This window comes from Propithecus coquereli, unplaced genomic scaffold (genome assembly GCF_000956105.1).
Source record: "Propithecus coquereli isolate 6110/MARCELLA unplaced genomic scaffold, Pcoq_1.0 Scaffold101, whole genome shotgun sequence".
In the NCBI taxonomy this organism is placed as follows: Eukaryota; Metazoa; Chordata; class Mammalia; order Primates; family Indriidae; genus Propithecus; species Propithecus coquereli.
This window is the reverse complement of record NW_012133970.1, coordinates 1053570-1071443: the sequence shown is the minus strand read 5'-3', so window position 1 is coordinate 1071443 and position 17874 is coordinate 1053570. Positions and strand designations below refer to the sequence as shown.

The window sequence follows — 17874 nt, the reverse complement described above, 5'->3', positions numbered from 1 at the left end:
ATGATTTCATTTTCAAATTAAGAATTTGCATTTGATGAAATGCCACTAAGATTTAAATGACAAAATATATTTTGAATTATCCACAAAATAATATTATATACAGTGTGAAATATATAATAATTAAAATTGCCATTTCTGAAAGCATTTTAAAGAAAATATTTAGAGTTGTACCATTAACGGAGATATTGACCATAACCTCTTTAAGATTTTAGTAACTTCTATCCTGTTTCAATAATACTGGGTCAGAAATTATAAATGTATACTTTATAATTTATTTCTTATATGGCATATGATTTTCTTCAAGAGTAAGATGGTTGTCCTGTGTAGCTGGTCTCCTTAAAAAACTATTTTTAGTTTCTATGATCGTTTCCTGTGATAAATATTTTGACCTTCTAAAATTTCAGTTTGTTGCCTCAAGTAGAAAGAGAATAGTTTTCCTGAGAGAAAGAGAGAGGAAATTTTAACATACTTTCAATAGTTTTCTTATTATGCATTTGTAAAAATGCATTTGTAAAAATGCATAATAGTGTCCTAGTAAGACTGACAATCTGACAGTAGCTCTGGCCTCTATCATATTTTGTAATGAAACATTTGATTAAAAAGACAACTCTGATCGATTTATTATGGCAAATGGACACAGCTTTTCTGGTTTTTTTTGCCTTGAGCTTACATTTTTAGATGCACATATTTAAAAATCAGATACAGGTTGTACCCATATGTCATCTAAGTTATCATTCAATAGAATCCAAAAATATGATCAAAATGTATTTAGACCAAACTACAGGATGAAGTTTTATCTTATTCTCTTCCATTTTTAACCATTTTAGTATCAAATAAAGCAAATTTTTCACATAATGTTGTGCTACCTACACCAATGGCTACCTCTCCATACAACAGCAGAAAATATTGCAAATATCCTTTTTTTCTGTTTGCAAATTAATTCTTGGCAAATAATTTTATTTTTATCAATATTCTATCAGAACCTAAAATTTCAGATATTGTAATAGGACATATTTCTTTAAAGTATTTTATATTATGAATATGCAAAAGCACATTAAAAAATTGGCTTTCTGCCCAGGTGAGGTGGCTCACTCCTGTAATCCTAGTGGGTTGGGAGGCTGAGGCTGGAGGATCACTTCAGGCCAAGAGTTCAAGATCAGCCTCGGTGACACAGCAAGACCCAGTCTCTAAAATGAAAAAAGTTAGCTGGGGATGGTGGTGGGTGCCTGTAATCCCAGCTACTTGGGAGGTTGAGGCAGGAGGATCACTTGAGCCCAGGAGTTCAAGGCTGCAGTGAGCTATGATAGGGCCATTACATTCCAGCCTGGGCAACAGAGTGAGATCTCTTCTCTAAAAAAAAAAAAAAAAGTTGGCTTTCTGAAATAGAATAGTATTAACACTTGCCCTCCAAAACAACACAAAATACAATTAAAAAAATTAGATGAAAATCAGAATCATCTTGACACTAAATATCTAGATCTTAAACACATAGTATCATGGGGAAAACTCAGGGAACAACTTATATCCACATGATACAACAAGGTTGAGGACAGTTCAAAGACCTCTGTGCACCATGATTTCACAAGCAGTACATGTAAGTGCTTCTAGAAACAGAGAGAAGCTATTTCAACATTTATTATTAATATACAGTGGCTCTCTGACAATACCTGCCATCTAATATAGATGCACGAGGACTTCTAACTCACTGTAGATATATTTTAAATTGTTTACAAATAAATAGTTTTGCCAAAAAAGTAATTTAGATGTCTTGCATTAATTTCATAACAAGTTCACAACTCTACAATACTTTTTAACCTCTTTAAGTCAAAATACCATAATACCATGATATTATGGCTTTGTGCCTTTTCTTGGTAATATCTCACTTCTGACCTCAAAACAAATAGAGAAAAAAGTGAGGATACAGATATGTTTGAATGACAAAGCTGTTACATTTGACTTAAGACCTTTACCCCCTGTGTTTAAATGAGGATAGAGATAGGAAAACTGATAAAGGAAGAAGCAGCTCTAAGTACATATTTCATCTGAGATGGAAACATTTTCCTTTAAAGTTGTGTAACTGGAAACATGTTCTGGATCGGCAATCCCGAAGCACTACATTACAGCATTGTTCCATGAATACACACTCTGCTTGTAAGCTATGGCTCTGTTAAAAAAAAAAAAAAAGAATATGCACTCTGCATTTCAAAATAACTAAAAAATACTGGGGATAACCACCCTCCCGTGACTTGATTCAAAGAAAAAAATGATTAAGTAATGGTTCCAAATTACTTGAGATTTAGCTATAAGACTCCCATATATCTGATAGAGTCTTTTTTTGGGGGGGGTGGGGCATGGGTCAAATCTAGCATATTTAATAGTGGCTACATTAAAGAAAAATATAAATCCAACTTCAAAACAATGTTTTCTTTTTCTCTTTCTAAACTATATTTTCTTTTTATCCAGATCAATTCAAACTTTATATAAACTTTAATGTTGCTAGAGAATCTAATCCATTTATGAAAATCAGTAGTTATACAATCAAGTCGAGATGATGTTGACTGGGCTAATGAGATCAAGATAAAACATTTACTGAGCTCCCATGGTGGCTCATGACTGTAATCCCCGCACTTTGGGAGACCAAGGCAGGAGGATCAGGAGTTCCAGGTTAAGGTGAGCTATGACTGTGCCACTGCACTCCAGCCTGGGACACAGAGTGAGACCCTGTCTCTAAAAAAATAAAACAAACAAAAAAACCCCAAAGGTAAGTATAGATAGCACAAAAAATTGCTATGATTCTAAGATCATCTAGTTTTTTAAAAATAGTTCTAGTTGTCTTTATATGTTATGCCAATTTATACCGAGTTTAATGACAGAAAAGACAATTTCTAAAGTGGTAGCATACATTGCTTTAAGATTTTTAAATGTAAGGCCATTTTAAAAAATAGACAAACCACAGATGAAAATGAAGGCAACAAAAAAATTCAACTTTTCACAACCAAAAATTAGCATAACCTGAAAATAATTTAGAAAAGGATATTTTAAGAGATATAGTGCAGATCTGTGTTCTATTACCCAAGATTATATCAATTCGTAATTCTAAATCTTTCTAAAATATCAGATTAAAATCATTTTCTTTTTTTTTTGCAGAGTAAGGATCTCTGAATAAAATCATTTTCAATGTATATGTAAATTCTGTGTTTTATCACATAGGTATGTTTCTCCAACACTATCTTTTGAAAATGGACCACTGAGAGAGATAATTTTTATTCTCAAAGTTTCATTCAACTCTACTTTGGGTTGAATACACATGAAATGTGCTTTCAATCATAAAATCATGGTGGACAGCAGCAAAGGACTTGTGGGGCAGATTAAGGAAAATCTGATAATTCACATTGTGATTATTTTGCAAATTGATGAAAGATAATTCACACTTTTAAAAACTCAAGATTTTCCCTTTTACAGAACTGACATAGACTCAAGACACCTTGCCAACACCTCCCCACCCCTCAACAAATTGATTACTCTTTTATACATAAAACTGAATTGGTTATGGCAACAAGATTGATAACAATGAAAGTTTGCAAATTGCAAATATCAATCTCTTTTTCTTGATCCCAAAGGACAAGATGCAGGGGTTTCGTAATCTTTAAGCAGTGCTTCTCCTGTAAATAATCCTTCATTTTGTTTGGCAAAGGCAGTTTTTGAAATAAGTCTGTTCTGAAATGTTGACATAAAGCAAATGACACAGGGACTGCAAAGAACAAACCTGCATAGATTGTGATATTGGATTGGTCAGTCTGACAGGGTAAATTGCACATCCAGGCAACCGAGACCTTGAATAACAAAAAGCTTCATTTTCTAGTCTCTGGTTGAATGTTCAATTAGATCAACTAATTGTCCTTCTACATCTGGTTGTTCATAAAAGCAAAACCTACAATTTGAGTGTTCAATTCTAGAGTGAAGTGTTTTACCATGGGAGCAAAAGCTCGAGCTTAAAAGATAATGGTCATCAGTGCTATCCTGAACAAGAAAAAACCATCTAGCACATTTGCTAGCTTATGCCTCTCAGCACCTGACTGCCTCCCAGTACCATCCTTATTTTGCAATGTTTTTCAGCTCCTCTGTAAGGCTTGTCACAGCCATAGGACCACGACTTTGCACCGAATCATAAACTCTTGCAACCCCAGGAGCAGAGTCAGGATCAAAATTCAAATGATAGCACGTACTTTCAGACACATGGACATCTGTGCCCATGAGTCCATTGAAGTTCTTTTGGATTTGGTTATTCTGTGTTGGAGGTAGAAATGGTGAGAGCGGAGGGACATCATCACGCCTCGCTCTTTACATGCTCTGTAATGTGACTCCTATGGTGCCAATGAACAAGCCATCCACAGAGGGGTCCTCCGGGGCAAGGACCAGGTCCTGGTCTACCTGATTGTTATTTTGGGGGAATGAGTTCCCTCCCACTTGAGAAGGGACTGCAGAGAACTGTCTGGACAACAGCCGCGAGATCCTTGCATAGGATATAGACGCTCATCTAAAGACACAGAATACTGAACATAACCTTGAGGCTTAAGTCCAATAACTACAGGCACATGTTCATTAAGGTGAAGATGCAAGTCTCCATTCCGAAATTCTGAACTCTTTAATGAACTACTTTGTTCTTTGCACACAGTTTCAGGCTGAAGATTGTGAAAATCTTTTCAAACGTCATTCCGTGCTGGACTTGGTTGGAGTGTAAGATGAACCAAAGCTTTGACTCTCACCTCCATTGTGAGCCGCGTCTCCTCAGAGTTTTTAGGTCAATAAGCCAAAGGGAGGACAATAGTGATTACAGAGAGAATAGCTCTTATGGTCTTTGAGCTCTCATAGCTTTAAAGACTATTGGTGCTGAGGAAAGGAAAAGTTCTCCTCGTCTGGCAGACCTCACAGAGGGTGTGCTTAGTTTGCCTTTCTGCTTTTGTTTTGCAGAAAGCTGCCTTTCAATGTACTCATTAGGCTTTCACTGTTTGATCTATTTTTCCACCTTATTCATCTTCACTGTTGATATCACAGCTGGCCCTATCTTTACCAGAGCAGCTACCAAATAAGGACTCATCTTTTCTAAATTGTTGTACTACCAAGAAATCAGTTTTTTGTTTACTTTTATTCAGGTTAAAACATTTCTGGAAGGTTTTAAGACTAATTTTCTTCATAGTGATTGGTTACTTAATCCAGGGAGATCAATTTCTCTCTGGAATACTATCCCCACACATCTGGAAAGCCTGCGATGCTGCATCTATTTTTTTTCAGCTTCATTTAACCTTTGGAGCCATTTTCCAGCGGCAGCGGCGCGGCAGCGGCCGTCAGCGCGGGTCTCCGCTCGCTCCTCCAGCGCTGGCACTGTCGCTGCAAAATGTATGTTTCAAGCGGCTACATTTTTGGTGATTTGTTAAACAGCAGCAGAGAACTAATACACCATTAGTAGTGTTATTAGGGTGGCAAAGTTTGGGGTTGAAGAAGCAGCTGATTTATTTATAGATGATTCTAAATTTAGAATTGTTGCACATGAAAGAAAAAAAGAACCAGAAATCAGTGTGAAAGAGAAAAAACACATAAAAGCACCTTCTTCAATGCCCAGATCAAGCCTTCTTCGTCACCCCCCTCCAGCCTGACGTGATTGTTTTCTCCCTAGATATTCATAGGCAGTAATGTATTTTATCACCTAAATAACACTTTTCTGTATTGTTCTCTAGTGGCTTTTTGTGTCTACTTAACTAGGCTTCAAGTTCCTTGAGGGCAAGGATTTGTCTTGTTCTTTTTTGTGTCCTCTGACAGTGCCTCGCACATAGAGATGCTAGTAAATGTTACTTGATTGGCTGAAGGTGTGTTTGACGAATAAGTCCTTCAAACTAAACCCTCCAGGTGCTATTTCCGGAGGGTACCTGGACTGAGTTCTTGAGGCTCCAACAGGATTTTTTTCTTATGGAGCCACTGTGAGCCCCACCTTCCAGCTTTCCGTAGCAGCAAAATGTATCATGATATCAATATCCTGTGACTCTTCTTTCAAGATAAGGAACCTTGTCTAACTGGGAGCATGACCTGGTATTGAACAGTAAGCAGAGTTTTACCTAATTAGCTAGCGCCCACTAATCAGTAAGGCCTCAACATCTGCCAGTGGCATCTGAGCAGTCTGCTCTAAAAGTTGAAAAGCTAGTTTATTCACCACAGGTGGGTACTTGTGGAGGGGGGGCGGGTATGGTTTTACTAGTTAAATCAAATTACAGGAAGAGGTTAGTGCCCAATTTCCAAGAGAGTTTGTGGTGTAGTGAACTTTGTCTTTTTCACTGTATGATTCTTGATTATGGGATAGTATTATGAATCTTCTCTGTGCTCATATCTATAATGAACAGTTCGTTCACTGTTTCAAAGAAATTGATGCAGAAGTTAAGAACTTAGTTTTTTTTTAAATGTAGTCAAAGGGCTAGGTATTAGAAACTTTTTGAAGAAATTAACTGACATGCTTTCTTAGGTCAAGGACTTTTTTGTTTTTAATTTTTTTAGAGAAAAGTTCTTGCTCTGATGGTTGGGTTAGAGTGCCGTGGCGTCAGCCTAGCTCACTGCAACCTCAAACTCCTAGGCTCAAGCGATCCTTCTGCCTCAGCCTCCTGAGCAGCTGGGGCTATGTGCGCTGCCACCACGCCCAGCTAATTTTTTTGTTTCTTTTTCTTTTGTAGAGAGGGGGTCTCGAACTCGCAGCCTCAAGCAGATCAAGGACTTTTTGAAATAAAAGGCTCCAGTGGCTTGTAATAATTTCTTGATGATGTGGCAAGCTACCTTAAGTCCTTTCTGGAACAAGAGATGAGGTATAAATTAATACCAATGTGACAAGATGTCTGAACAGTGGACTTGAAACTGCAGGAGGATCATAACTGATTTGTTCAAGGAAGTGGAGGCAATTCATGACTCAATCTAGATATGTAGTTTAGGCAGATGGCAAGTGAATTCATTTATCATTGTTGAACTGCCTTGAGCTCAATGGAATCACCGATTGTGACAATTTGCAGAGCTATTTGGTGGAAATGAAGTCACAACTCAGAGGAGAGTCATGGATTTTGACGAACGTTAATCATTTTTAACATTTTTATGGCTGCCTTTGGAATGCAAACTCTGAGCATTTGCCCTGTTACTATGCGCAGAACTCCACTGAATACCAAAACGATTTTGAAATTTCGGGCCATACGTACCAAATCGGAGATGTTTGGATTCATTTGGCTCTGTGAAACTATCAGTCTTTTTTAATCAAATTTGCCTGAGTCAGAATTAACACGTGTTCAAATCGGAATCCTCTCCCTCATCGTTTTGAATAACAGTTCTGTCTTTGAAATACAGTCATTTGAATTTACTCGCTCCGAATTGATCCATCAGCCTTGCAACTATCCATTTTTGTACAAATAAAGTTGATTAAACTTTTTTTAGACACCTTTGGCATTTATGTTAAAATCTACGTTATTGGCTAGGTAACAGACAGACTATACTTTACCACTTTGGGAAAAATGTATCCGTCCTGTGTACGAGTTTCCTTTTACTCTTCGGCTAGACTTTTAAGAAACTTGGACACCCCAGCCCCAGAGAGTGCCCTAACCCGGAGTCGGGTTGACAGGGTTACTCGCATGCGCTTTTGACAACATCGTGTTTGTTGCAATGGGCCCTGCGCGGAAGGTTACATAAGAGCTGCTACTTTGATCATACTCTAGTCATTTTGTTGGTAGCTTTCGTTTCCGGGATACCTCCGCGCGGGTACTTGATTGTAACAGAAAGTAGTTCCGGCTCGTGTTGTTCGGCCGAGGAGCCGTCGCCGCCATTTCAAGACTGTGAGAGGTAGATGGCCAACCAGAGTTCCTAAGGTTCGAAGCCTGTAACTGCTGCCGCCTCCTAAGCCTTCCAAAGCACTGGTACGGCTGCTGCTCTTGTACTAATACCTCCAGAAACGTTCTTGCCGGTAGTGGCGGCAGCGACAGCCAGTCACCTCTTTCTCGCTCTTTTAAGAAGCTCCAGATGGCGTCTTCCGTGGGCAACGTGGCCGACAGCACAGGTACTGGTGTCCCGTTCTACCTTGGCAGACGCCCCTTTGGGGGTCTCGCGCCGTCTTCTACTTCTCATCACTTCCTCCCTTCCCTCTAACCATCCCCCTTACATCAGTGGCATTGCTAAGCTTGTCGTGGTCTGCTGGCATCTGATCGGGTTTTCTGCTGTCGTCTGCTCATCGAACATTTCCTCCTTGCTTGCTTTTTGCTTCCTTTCTTGCATTTTTTTTTTTTATTCCATAAATATTCTAGCCTTCTACTCTCGGGACGCTTCTACCACACGTGCGCGCTTAGAATGCCTTGGAATGGACTGCACTGGAATCCCTGCCCTTTCACTCTCCTTTGCAACCGTTTTCTCCCCTAATTCTAGCTCAGCGCCTCTTCTTTTTTTCCCTCCACCTCCTCCATCTCTTTCCCCTTAGCCAGATTTGGTCCTTCTCTGCTATTTTAGGGCGGGGGTTGCCATTCCGATGTAATCATATCCTCACTTTGCATCACCCAAGGACTAGCAAAAGCTCGTCGATGTGCTACAAGTAACCTCGGGAAGCGGGGACGTGAAGCAGCACCCTGCTGGGCAGCGCCTTTCTGGTTTTTTTTCGGTTGAGCGGTCCCGGTTTAGATTGGAAATTTCCAAGGGTTCCCTTTGCCATCGCCCAATTCCACCCGCTGCCTCCAGCCTGGATTTCCCACCCTTCCCTCCCTCCCTGTCCGCGGGGAACCACACCCTTTCCTTTGCGAGGTTGCCAGCCCTACGGTCCAGTTCCTATCCTTGGGGGAGAAACCACCCTCGTGCTGTTTGTTGCTTTGGTGTTGACCACCTTGCCTGTCCAATTCTTGCTTTGTGTTACTTTTCTCGATGTATTCCTCCGCCGCCGCCCCTGGGTCTTCCATCCCCATTCTTTAGCCCGGTATCTCTTTATTCATAGGGTGTATATTTTTTTTTAAGTTTCCATCCCTGCTTGAAGAGTTTGTAAAGCAACTGGAGTGTAGCTGCACAAGTGCAAGGCGGTTGCCCTTTTAGACAATTCAGTCGCGAGCATTTGGTACTAAGAATTAGAAAACAACCAAATTATAGGAGTGTCCTTCAGCTGCCTTTCCATATTGAGGCTATTTGGGGCGGGAGGGGGTGGGGAATTAAGCTGCGGTTCTAAGGTTTCCCACGAGGTTATTTTTTGGTTGTTTCTCAGTTGAGATATGTCAGAGATTTTAGTTACTGTTTTGGACATTGTGCAGTAATAGGTGAATCGTCAGTAGTATCTTATTCACAATTGTAGGGAGTGGGATTAATAATTAGTACGCGCTCTTCTCCCCGCCCCCCCCACCCCGGTCCCCGTGAATTTTCAAAGATTTAAGATTCTGTACTAGATTCCGTATCAGGTTGCCCTTTTCTTTTCTTTATTATTTAGAGACAGGGTCTCGCTCTGTCGCCCAGCCTGGAGTGCTGTGGCGCGATCATAGCTCACTGCAACCTCAAACTCCTGGGCTCATAGCTTGCACTTTTTTTTATGTGATACTTTATTTGAGGAAGTTGTCGTTTGAAGTGTTAAAATAACAGATAAACGGCTTTGAAAAGCGACAAACTACTGTGTTAAAATAAGGAGCTAGGAAGTTCTAGAGACTTGTGTAAAATGTAATTTTCTATTAGAGCTATAACTTCCCCCAGATTTGGATGCAAGTCTCTCTGCTCTTTGTGTTCGCGGTCAGCTGTGCATTCTGTCAGGAAATTTACTTTGCTTTCCTGAGTATCTAGAACACTCATCAGCCCTAATGATTGGGGAGCTAGGCTCAAATTTGAGCTTGTCACTGTAACCTTGGTGGAATTAAGTAATTTGTCCATGGTTTCCCATTCCAACCATTTAGTGGAAGTGCTGTGGTCGAATTCCCAGTAATGTATCACTGTTTTAAGTATTTACAATTGAAACTTAGGCAGTTTTTTTTCTTCTCTAGGCTTCATACCCTTTATCTTTATGTACCTGAATTAAGTCACCTACTACACCTATGTATTCTGTTGCTCTTTATCAAATAGTTTATACTTAAGCATTTTCCTGTTCTTTTTCCTTTTTTAACCATTGCAGTTGTAGGTAACTGCTTGGTTTATGTAGGATTGGTCGCCATGGTCTTTATCCTTTAGTCAGTGCCAGAGCTCTTTGGAAAATGTTAGTGCTAAACCAGCAAGGGTGGGATTTAGCTAATTTGGTCTCTTTGTGACTTTGGGATGGTAGAGGAGCAATATAATCTTGGGTCATTATTTAAAATGTTTGATGACCCCTTTAAATATCTTGGCTGTGGACTAATGAATTCATCTTGTTTATCAGCTGTTTTAAAAATAGCACCTTGACTTTTAGATTTTTTCCATTAGGCTTGTTTCTAGTGTTGCCCTTTTAAAAAATAAAAATTTGTGAAATATATAAACACAGTATAATTTCAAGAGTTAAAAACACATCTGGTGCGCCCACTGAGGTTAAGAGATAGATTGTTTCCACAAATCCAACCTAAAACAAGGTACAGGATGTTAAGTTTCTCAGTAGGCTATTCTGACATTAAATTTTTGTGACCTTGAAAATCACACGTTTAATGTTTTGTTTCTGTATGTTAACTAAAGTATAAGGAATAATGTTGAGTGTACAAAGTATTTTTGCTCATTAAATGTAATCTCATTTGGAAGTTAATAGTCCTTTCTAGTTTGAGGAAAAGTACTAATGGGTGAATTCTAAAAATGCCAATTCTGCACCTGATGTTAACTTGGAGATATAAATAACGTGCAGAACACTCTAGTGCTTTACATAATTTCAAGCGTTTTCATCTTTAAGTTTAATATACCATATTTTTACATTTTTTGGTTTGCATTTCTAACTTTTTGTTTTCCCCCCTCCTTCCCTCAAATGTTTTGATGATTCTCCAGAACCAACGAAACGTATGCTTTCCTTCCAAGGGTTAGCTGAGTTGGCACATCGAGAATATCAGGCAGGAGATTTTGAGGCAGCTGAGAGACACTGCATGCAGCTCTGGAGACAAGAGCCAGACAATACTGGTGTGCTTTTATTACTTTCATCTATACACTTCCAGTGTCGAAGGCTGGACAGGTAGGAGATGTGTGTGTGTGGGGGGTACCTGCTGGTGATTGCTACCTCTGGGTGCTGAGCTTGAAAAATGATACTTAAATGTTTGAACTTGAAATTTTTCCAGTACTGAGTTTCAACTGAACGACCAAAGCACATCTGCTCTCTTGCCCACTTGTGACATGCCCAGCTGCCAGTTTTTGCCCCTCCTTTTGCGGTGGTGGTTATGTTATCAGTATGACTAGAGACCTTTGCTAGATTTTTTTCCACCTGGGGCTGCTACTTTCTAAACTCTGTTCAGGTAATAAATTATTCTTGGTGTACATCTGAGCATCCAGTCTCACCTTTTAAGACATGTAAAGCTTGAGGGACTGAAATGCTCAGAAATGATGGTTGTATATACTGTGGTAAGAGATGCCTATGTGGTTCAAATGCAAATGCAGTCATTAAATTGTTACAATGTGTTGCTTTTAGCTAATCGGTTGAATCAGTCAAAAGGGAAGAATTTGTGTTCTTGTCTTTTTAATAAATTGTTATTCTGGCATATTTAGACATTTAAAAATGTGTGTCATTAAATCATTAAATCTTAACAACAAATGGAAAATGAGACTCATGCACATAACATTTTCATTCTTTTATTTTTTTTTGAGACAGAGTCTCACTCTGTTGCCCTGGCTAGAGTGAGTGCCGTGGCGTCAGCCTAGCTCACAGCAACCTCCAACTCCTGGGCTCAAGCGATCCTCCTGCCTCAGCCTCCCGAGTAGCTGGGACTACAGGCATGCGCCACCATGCCCGGCTAATTTTTTCTATATATTTTTAGTTGTCCAGATAATTTCTTTCTATTTTTTTTTTTAGTAGAGACGGGGTGTCGCTCTTGCTCAGGCTGGTTTCGAACTCCTGAGCTCAAACAATCCTCCCGCCTCGGCCTCCCAAAGTGCTAGGATTACAGGCGTGAGCCACCGCGCCCGGCCAGCATTTTCATTCTTGATCTTAATGATCATGATTTCCAGTGTGACAGTTTTGTAATATTAACTCTAGAAAAAACTTTATTTCATAAGAAAAATCTGTTCAATTTGAAATCTGGAATACTTCCACTTTTGAAAAACTTTGATTTCCAAAATGTTCCCTTTTATGCACTAGTTAAAAGATAGTGTATTGTTATGTAATTAGCAATAGCATAGGATCTTCAGAAACTGAGTTGCATATGGGCCATACCTTCTTTTCTATAACATACATACCCATACATCAGCGCTTTTCACCTTTTCCAGATCTGCTCACTTTAGCACCCTGGCAATTAAGCAGAATCCCCTTCTGGCAGAAGCCTATTCAAACTTGGGGAACGTATACAAGGAAAGAGGGCAGTTGCAGGAAGCAATTGAACATTATCGACATGCGTTGCGTCTCAAACCTGATTTCATCGATGGTTATATTAACCTGGCAGCCGCCTTGGTAGCAGCAGGCGACATGGAAGGGGCAGTACAAGCTTATGTCTCTGCTCTTCAGTACAATCCTGTGAGTAAAATTTTTAATGGTTATTTTCCCCTCACAGAAACCCGGAAAGAAACATAGTTTGATACTTCAGACACTGAAATAGGTTTTTGTATGGAATAAAGTCAAGAGTTTAGAAATGTTTATGTACTTAAAATGATGAAATTGGTTTGGCCTGGTCTGCATTATGTTAAGTTCATTTTATCTAGCAAGTTACATTAAAAAGCATAAAAATTATTCTTACTGCAAGAAACTCATCAATTTTTTATAATGCCCATAAAGTATAGGACACATGACATTCTTTGTACTGTTGTGATTAATTTTGGATAAATGTTGATAGGTGTTTGCAGCAGTTAATTGATTTTCAAGAAATGGTGGATACAGGGTCTTAACCTGTAATATAGTTAAAACAAGATGCCAATATATGGATTAGTGACATCAAAGCTAGGCTACAGAATTTGGTTCTCAATATCCTGTTCTCTTTTCTTTCAACATAGTTAGAAGTGGTAGAATTGAGGTGATACTATCTCCACCAGGCTTTTGATTGGTTCTTTAATTTTTTTTTTTGGTCTAAGTTGCAGAGGTGTTCTGGGGAACAAGTGAGGCCCAGTTGGCAGACATTAAGTTCATACTGTGATTAGGGTCTCTGAAAGATACAAAAACATAAGGCTTGCCCTCAAAACTTTAAGTTAGGGAAAGTAAGTGTAAACTTAAGAGGTAAGTGATAAAGTGAGGGATTATAGGAATCCAGAACAAGTTTAAGAATATATTCCCAAGCCATGTTGTTAACATTCAGTTTTGCAACCAACCTGGAAGTGGTTAATAATTATTATTAACTATTATAGCTACCATTTATTGAATGTCTCCTATGTGCTCAGACACTGTGCTCATGGCTTCAGATGATTGGTCTTAGTTAATGCTTGTAATGATCCTTCAAAGTAGACGGTATTACAATTTTACCAATTTAAAAAACCAAGGACTCGGGGGTTATGTAACTTTCTTGGGATCACATAGCTAGTAATGGTGAAGTGGATATTAAAACCTGAGCCTGAATAGCTTCAAAACAAATGTTGAAGTGAAAAGAAATAAAAGATAAAAATGGAATGATGTGCCCAGAGGGCACCCACCCCTCCAGGCAGCCCTTGAGCACAGTTTGAAAACCACTGATCATATCCTGCTGTCCCTTAATCTCCATTTTATAGGTTAGGAAATTGTTTTTATTTTTTATGTATTTATTTTTTTGAGACAGAGTCTCACTGTGTTGCCCGGGCTAGAGTGAGTGCCGTGGCATCAGCCTAGCTCACAGCAACCTCAAACTCGTGGGCTCAAGCGATCCTTCTGTCTCAGCCTCCCGAGTAGCTGGGACTACAGGCATGCGCCACCATACCCGGCTAATTTTTTTTCTATATATTTTTAGTTGTCCAATTAATTTCTTTCTCTTTTTAATAGAGATGGGGGTCTCGCTCTTGCTCAGGCTGGTTTCGAACTCCTGAGCTCAAGCAATCCGCCCGCCTCGGCCTCCCAGAGTGCTAGGATTACAGGCGTGAGCCACCGCGCCTGGCCTGTTTTTATTTTTTTTAATTTTTTTTTAAGGCTGGTCAAGTGAAGCAGTGGGAGTGGAGAAGAAATTGAAGTTTAATTTACTAGTTTGCTTAAAGATCTGAAATCACTTTTTATCATGACATTTATTAACAATTATTTTTTCAGTTAATTTTGAGGGTTAAAATGTTTTTAAAAAAATTCATTTCTTTTTGAATGGTTTTTAATGCATATAAATCTAAATTTGTGTGACTTTTTATAATTTTTATTGCAGTACTATCTAGCTAGTTACCCACAGAAAGTTTTAGGGAAACCCTGTATGTGCTGCCACTGTGGCTTGGACTTCATTCTTCCCAAGGCTCAGGGCTCACCTGTGTACCCTGTTGTCATAGTAAGTTCTTTCCCTTTATTAATCAGGGTCGTTTCCACTCTTCATTTGTTGATTGAGTGTAAACTCATTTGTGCCCTCTTACACAGCTGTGGTCCTTACCAACTTTAATTCTGATCCCCTTGGCTCAAGTTTTTCAATTGCTTGTGTTAACAGAGCAGTCATTGCTACTGACAGCATACCAAATTGTAGGAGTATGTTGAGAAGGGAAAACTAAAGTGGGAGCTGGAACCATGCTATTTAGTATCTAAGCTGTTAACAGGAAGCTCATCTTCGTGCCCTACCAAAGAAGTGAGACAGTACTAAAATAAATCATGGGATTACCTCTCAAAGGCGTTGAATGGCCCATGTGTTCCTATCTGGTTCTATGTTTCTTACAGTGGAAGCTGCTACTTTATTTCTCTGTTCTTACTAGAAAGAATGAAAATCGGATTGTGCAAACACCCTTGATTTCACCTGAATACTCCATAGTGATCACGCTTTAGTTTATTTCAGGATATTTAGTGTTAACTACATTTAAACTTTGTGTCAAATGCCCGTCGTTAGTTTGGTACTGACGCTCTTTGAGTCTGTTCCTTATGTTGTGTTCTTGTTGACGGTGCTTAAGTGCATCTTTAGTGCATTGTGGGCCTGGATCATAGATGTAGTTGGCATTCTATGAAAAATGATTAAGGAACTCAGAGGTTATTTTGGTTTTGCAGCAGTGAAAGAGTAAAATGTTAAGGTAGTATTCTTGGTAACCTGTTTTCAGCTGTGTTTATCTTTTTAAGTTAATATGTCAATTTGGGAGTTTTTCTCTGTGACTTGATGATAGAAATTACTTTTAAGACGTTGCTATTCATATTTTTACATTCTGAATTGTCTTCCATAATGTTGGATGGCTTAATAATTTGACGAAAATTTTAGTCCGTCGTATTTGAAGGTGCTGTTGCAGATGGTGTTCTTTCACGTGATGGCTCCCTAGAGTTGCCCATACCCAGCAATCTGTCTTATGAATTGTGTATAAAATTGTCCTTTGTATAATGGCTATAAACCCTGAGTTGCTCTAAGTAGCTCTGTTGTTGAATCTATATGTTGTTGAATCGTTGCTTCTGCTTTGATTGTGGATGCATGGAATTGAGAGCTACTGGCATCCTGACCATCGTGTGTTACTGTCATTTATTATTGTTGTGAGCCTCACTTATACAGCTGAACTGTAGAAAACCATATATTCCTATTCTTCTCTGTTCTGCTTTTTGTTAAGGTTGCTGTGCAGATGTCACATTTAAGTATTTGAGTACTTATTGTGTGTACAATGCTTTGTTAGGAATTGGGGGAAAATTTGTGGGTTATAATATGTTATAATAAGAGATAGGGCCCAGCCCGTAAAGAAAAAAAAGATGTAAGCTCCTCGGATGATTATTGTTGGAGAGTATTAATCAGAAGATTTCCTTGAGTGGGTGCTTATAACCTAAGCATTCTGTAGGAAGGTAAATAGCAAGTAGACTTCCTTGGCTGAAGTGGTGAGTCAAGTAGTAACAAGAAGTGAATGTAGTAGAGGAGAGTCAATTGGAAGATTTGGAAAGAATAGAGAGGCTGAGGAGTTTGAATTTAATTTGAGAGCCAATTGAGAACTGTAGGTTTTTATCGACCTGATTTTACTTCATGTGTATGTATGTGTATAGATATTATGGGTGGTGGGGGTGGGGGGCTCGAGGAGGAAAGGCAGGAAACAGATGCCATCTTAGGAGGAATAGTTTTATAGGAAAATCTTACTCATTTTTATCTCCTTACCTTTATTCATACTATTTTCCCCTGTTTACAATTCCTCCCTCCCTTGCCTATGAAAACCCTATACTCATCCTTCACTGCCTAGCTTAAACTTCTCCTTTGAGTTCATCTACTTCTCTTAAAATTCTTTATTACTGTTTTGGCATTTAGTGTGTGCCTTGTCTTTCCACGTAGATTGTAAGCTGCTTGCGGATAAAGATTCTATTAATTTCTTTTCCCCACAGTTCCAGGCATATTTTTGAATTGAATAAAGGTTTGCATGAAAAGTATTAACCTGGGATGGATAGAATGGGCCATATTTGGGAAATGTGATTCTTAACAATGTTTTGATTTGATAGATGATGCAGAATTTGAAGGTCTTAGGTTTTGAACTTTTGGGGAAAATGGTGATGTCCTTGCATTTTCTAGAAATCAGCTGTTTGTGCATATAGGTTTGGATTCCCAAGCAGGAGAATTGGATTTCACTGTTATATTTAATATGACATGTTTTACCTCTTTCTAAAACTGCCTTACTACTTATAGTAATCTTTATTTTATAGTAATTTTGAAGATTTTTAAGTGTGAAACTTAAAGTTTATTGAGGAAGGGCAAGGTAGATTTACGGAGCAAGATACATTCGCCACAGATGATGGATGGACCCCCTGTAGGGCCTCCTGTCATAACAAGAGGGCCAAGATTATTTTTAATTATGAACATTGTGTTAAACTACAGGGTAAAATTATGCAACAGTTGGTTAAAATATATAGTCATTACAGTCATTGTTGGAGAATTATTGCAAGACTTATTATAATAATGGCTTAGAAAGGCATAGGAGTTGGTAAAAGTCCAAAGACGTATGACCAGAGTTATTAAGTAGTAGAAGAATTTACGAACAGATTGGATTATTCAGTCATAATCTGCCAAAACAGAGGGGTAACCCTTTTATTTATTTTTGTCCTAGAATAATAGATCCTGACCCTTTAGGAAAAAAATAACCATACAAAGTAGATAGCAAGATTATAGAATTCATTACTTCTAAGAGAGAGTATAAATAGGGTTAAAAAGTGCTTAGACTAATTAGAGGAGGATAAGTCTGTAATAAGATTAATGGTACCTATGATGTTTTGAGGATTAGTATTAGCCTTTTGTGCCTGAGGTCATGGGAGACGACCATATTCTCCCAAAACATCAGTCATTGCTTGAGGGACAATACTGAGTCAGGTAGATCATAGGGCTGACCCAGTATGGCCGGCCGTAAGATTGTTCTGTGGCAGTGTACTTTTGGCACACTTTTTTGGTTCACTTGATGGATGATGATAATGCAATCACAAAAGCTGTTTATCAGTAAAATTTACTGATTCTGGAAACCATAATACAGTTGCAGAGAGAAAAATATATGTGATAATTTGGCATAGTCGACACAACTTCACGTTCTAGGACTCAATTTAAGGCTCTTTTACCCATGGGGCATTTGGAATGATAAGTATACTTGGTAATGCTATTGTCTCTGCTTGTGGACTGATAGATTTGACTAACAAAGGAAAAATAGGGCAAATAAAAATTTAAGCTCACTGTTCCGATGAGT

General features: G+C 38.7%; 1 protein-coding gene and 1 pseudogene across 2 annotated transcripts in view; one reads left to right on the top strand and one right to left on the bottom strand.

Moving 5' to 3' along the window:
* Window positions 1-3518: 3518 nt before the first annotated feature.
* Window positions 3519-5195, bottom strand: LOC105809147 (annotated as a pseudogene).
* Window positions 5196-7801: 2606 nt separating this feature from the next.
* Window positions 7802-17874, top strand: part of OGT (O-linked N-acetylglucosamine (GlcNAc) transferase) — a 46507-nt gene continuing 36434 nt past the window's right edge. Inside the window, exons 1-3 of one of the 2 annotated variants that reach the window (XM_012643521.1) lie at window positions 7802-8074; window positions 10999-11149; window positions 12394-12637. In XM_012643521.1, the coding sequence (XP_012498975.1) occupies window positions 8038-8074; window positions 10999-11149; window positions 12394-12637 (432 nt within the window). In that variant the 5' untranslated portion in view covers window positions 7802-8037. Of the gene's footprint in view, window positions 8075-10968; window positions 11150-12393; window positions 12638-17874 lie in introns of both variants that reach the window. The other variant, XM_012643511.1, reaches the window with a different exon arrangement.